The sequence below is a fragment of the Aplysia californica genome, unplaced genomic scaffold (genome assembly GCF_000002075.1).
Source record: "Aplysia californica isolate F4 #8 unplaced genomic scaffold, AplCal3.0 scaffold00319, whole genome shotgun sequence".
NCBI classification, from domain to species: domain Eukaryota; kingdom Metazoa; phylum Mollusca; class Gastropoda; order Aplysiida; family Aplysiidae; genus Aplysia; species Aplysia californica.
This window is the reverse complement of record NW_004797589.1, coordinates 727,554-728,824: the sequence shown is the minus strand read 5'-3', so window position 1 is coordinate 728,824 and position 1,271 is coordinate 727,554. Positions and strand designations below refer to the sequence as shown.

The window sequence follows — 1,271 nt, the reverse complement described above, 5'->3', positions numbered from 1 at the left end:
TAGTATTAGTAGTAGTAGTAGTAGTAGTAGTAGTAGTAGTAGTAGTAGTAGTAGTAGTAGTAGTAGTAGTAGTAGTAGTAGTAGTAGTATCATCATTATTATTATTATTATTATTATTATTATTATTATTAATATTATTGTTTCATTATGATTTTGAAATATATTTAATAGTTGTGTTGGGAGGTGGGATATGAAGATGGGGAGCTGAGTGCGGACTTTCTTTCAGCTTCGTTGACAAACACCTTGTTTTGGGTAGATTTTCTGTAGACAGCCCCTAGTGAATCACCTTGTCTCTTCAAGATACCAATTATCTGTTTACAGGAGAGAAACTGTTTCAATAGTCTTTAATTATTTCTTGCTCAAAGCTTCTGATCATCAAAGGTTACAAACGCTGCCAGGAGCAGTTGACTTCAATCGATAATTATTGTTATCCTCTGAGGTTTCCCTTTTCATACAAGAGACAGTTAAAATGACGTGGGATATAAAATAATAAGGTTAAAAAGGAAATATTACAGATATGTGTAGCCTTTTTACCTGTGGGAAAAGCTTCAGCGAAGCCTACAGCGATGCAGAGCATCACGGCGAAAATTGACATGGTCTTCAGTAGAGATGCCATGGTGGAAGATAGCTTATTAGAGGACTAAGGGAAGTTTCTACGTCTGCTGTACTTAGGTGGTGACGTCACAGCTTGTGGTGTTCCTTGACTGCGAGTTGCGAGTGAAAACCAAAGAGGATAACTGCTTTATATACTATACATGGTTTTCTGATCTTACCTCAGTGCTAACAAATAATCCTGACTGTTTAGCGGTCCCCGCCCTAGGGTTGGTCCACAGTACGTGACTGATGTAAACAAAACGCGTTTATGGGGGCGGGAACGCCTCGACTTCAAGGCGTCATGCAATTTTCTGGAACGTTGGAGAATAAAAAAACTATAAACATATCACGGACATGTATTTACTTTTAGTGTTGGATGCTTTGACAAGAAACAAAACATCACCAAGGGACTGTTTATGTTGATGATGTTACAGATGGACGCCCTAACTGATACAATGTAGTTATTTCATAATATGGTGAACACTTGATCGATTGCCCCGACACTGGGTCGGACTTGTGTGTCCTACAACGCAAGAAAAATTATTTGGAAGCAATTCCGATCCGTATATCAAACTTGTACTTTGCAGCTGAAGCTGTAGACCGCTATAGCCCCAAACTGAAATTTTAAAAGTTAATATAAACAAGAAAAACAAAACATCACCCTCCCCCCTCCCCGA

At 38.5% G+C, this 1,271-nt stretch overlaps 2 protein-coding genes across 5 annotated transcripts in view; one reads left to right on the top strand and one right to left on the bottom strand.

Moving 5' to 3' along the window:
* Positions 1-703, bottom strand: part of LOC101859419 (secreted protein C) — a 3,489-nt gene extending 2,786 nt beyond the window's left edge. The window contains exon 1 of the mRNA XM_035970778.1: positions 535-703. Within this exon, the coding sequence (XP_035826671.1) occupies positions 535-616 (82 nt within the window). The 5' untranslated portion in view covers positions 617-703. The remainder of the gene's footprint in view (positions 1-534) is intronic.
* Positions 1-1,271, top strand: part of LOC101859651 (uncharacterized transmembrane protein DDB_G0289901) — a 50,617-nt gene that overhangs the window by 15,599 nt on the left and 33,747 nt on the right. The gene's annotated exons all lie outside the window — the stretch shown is intronic.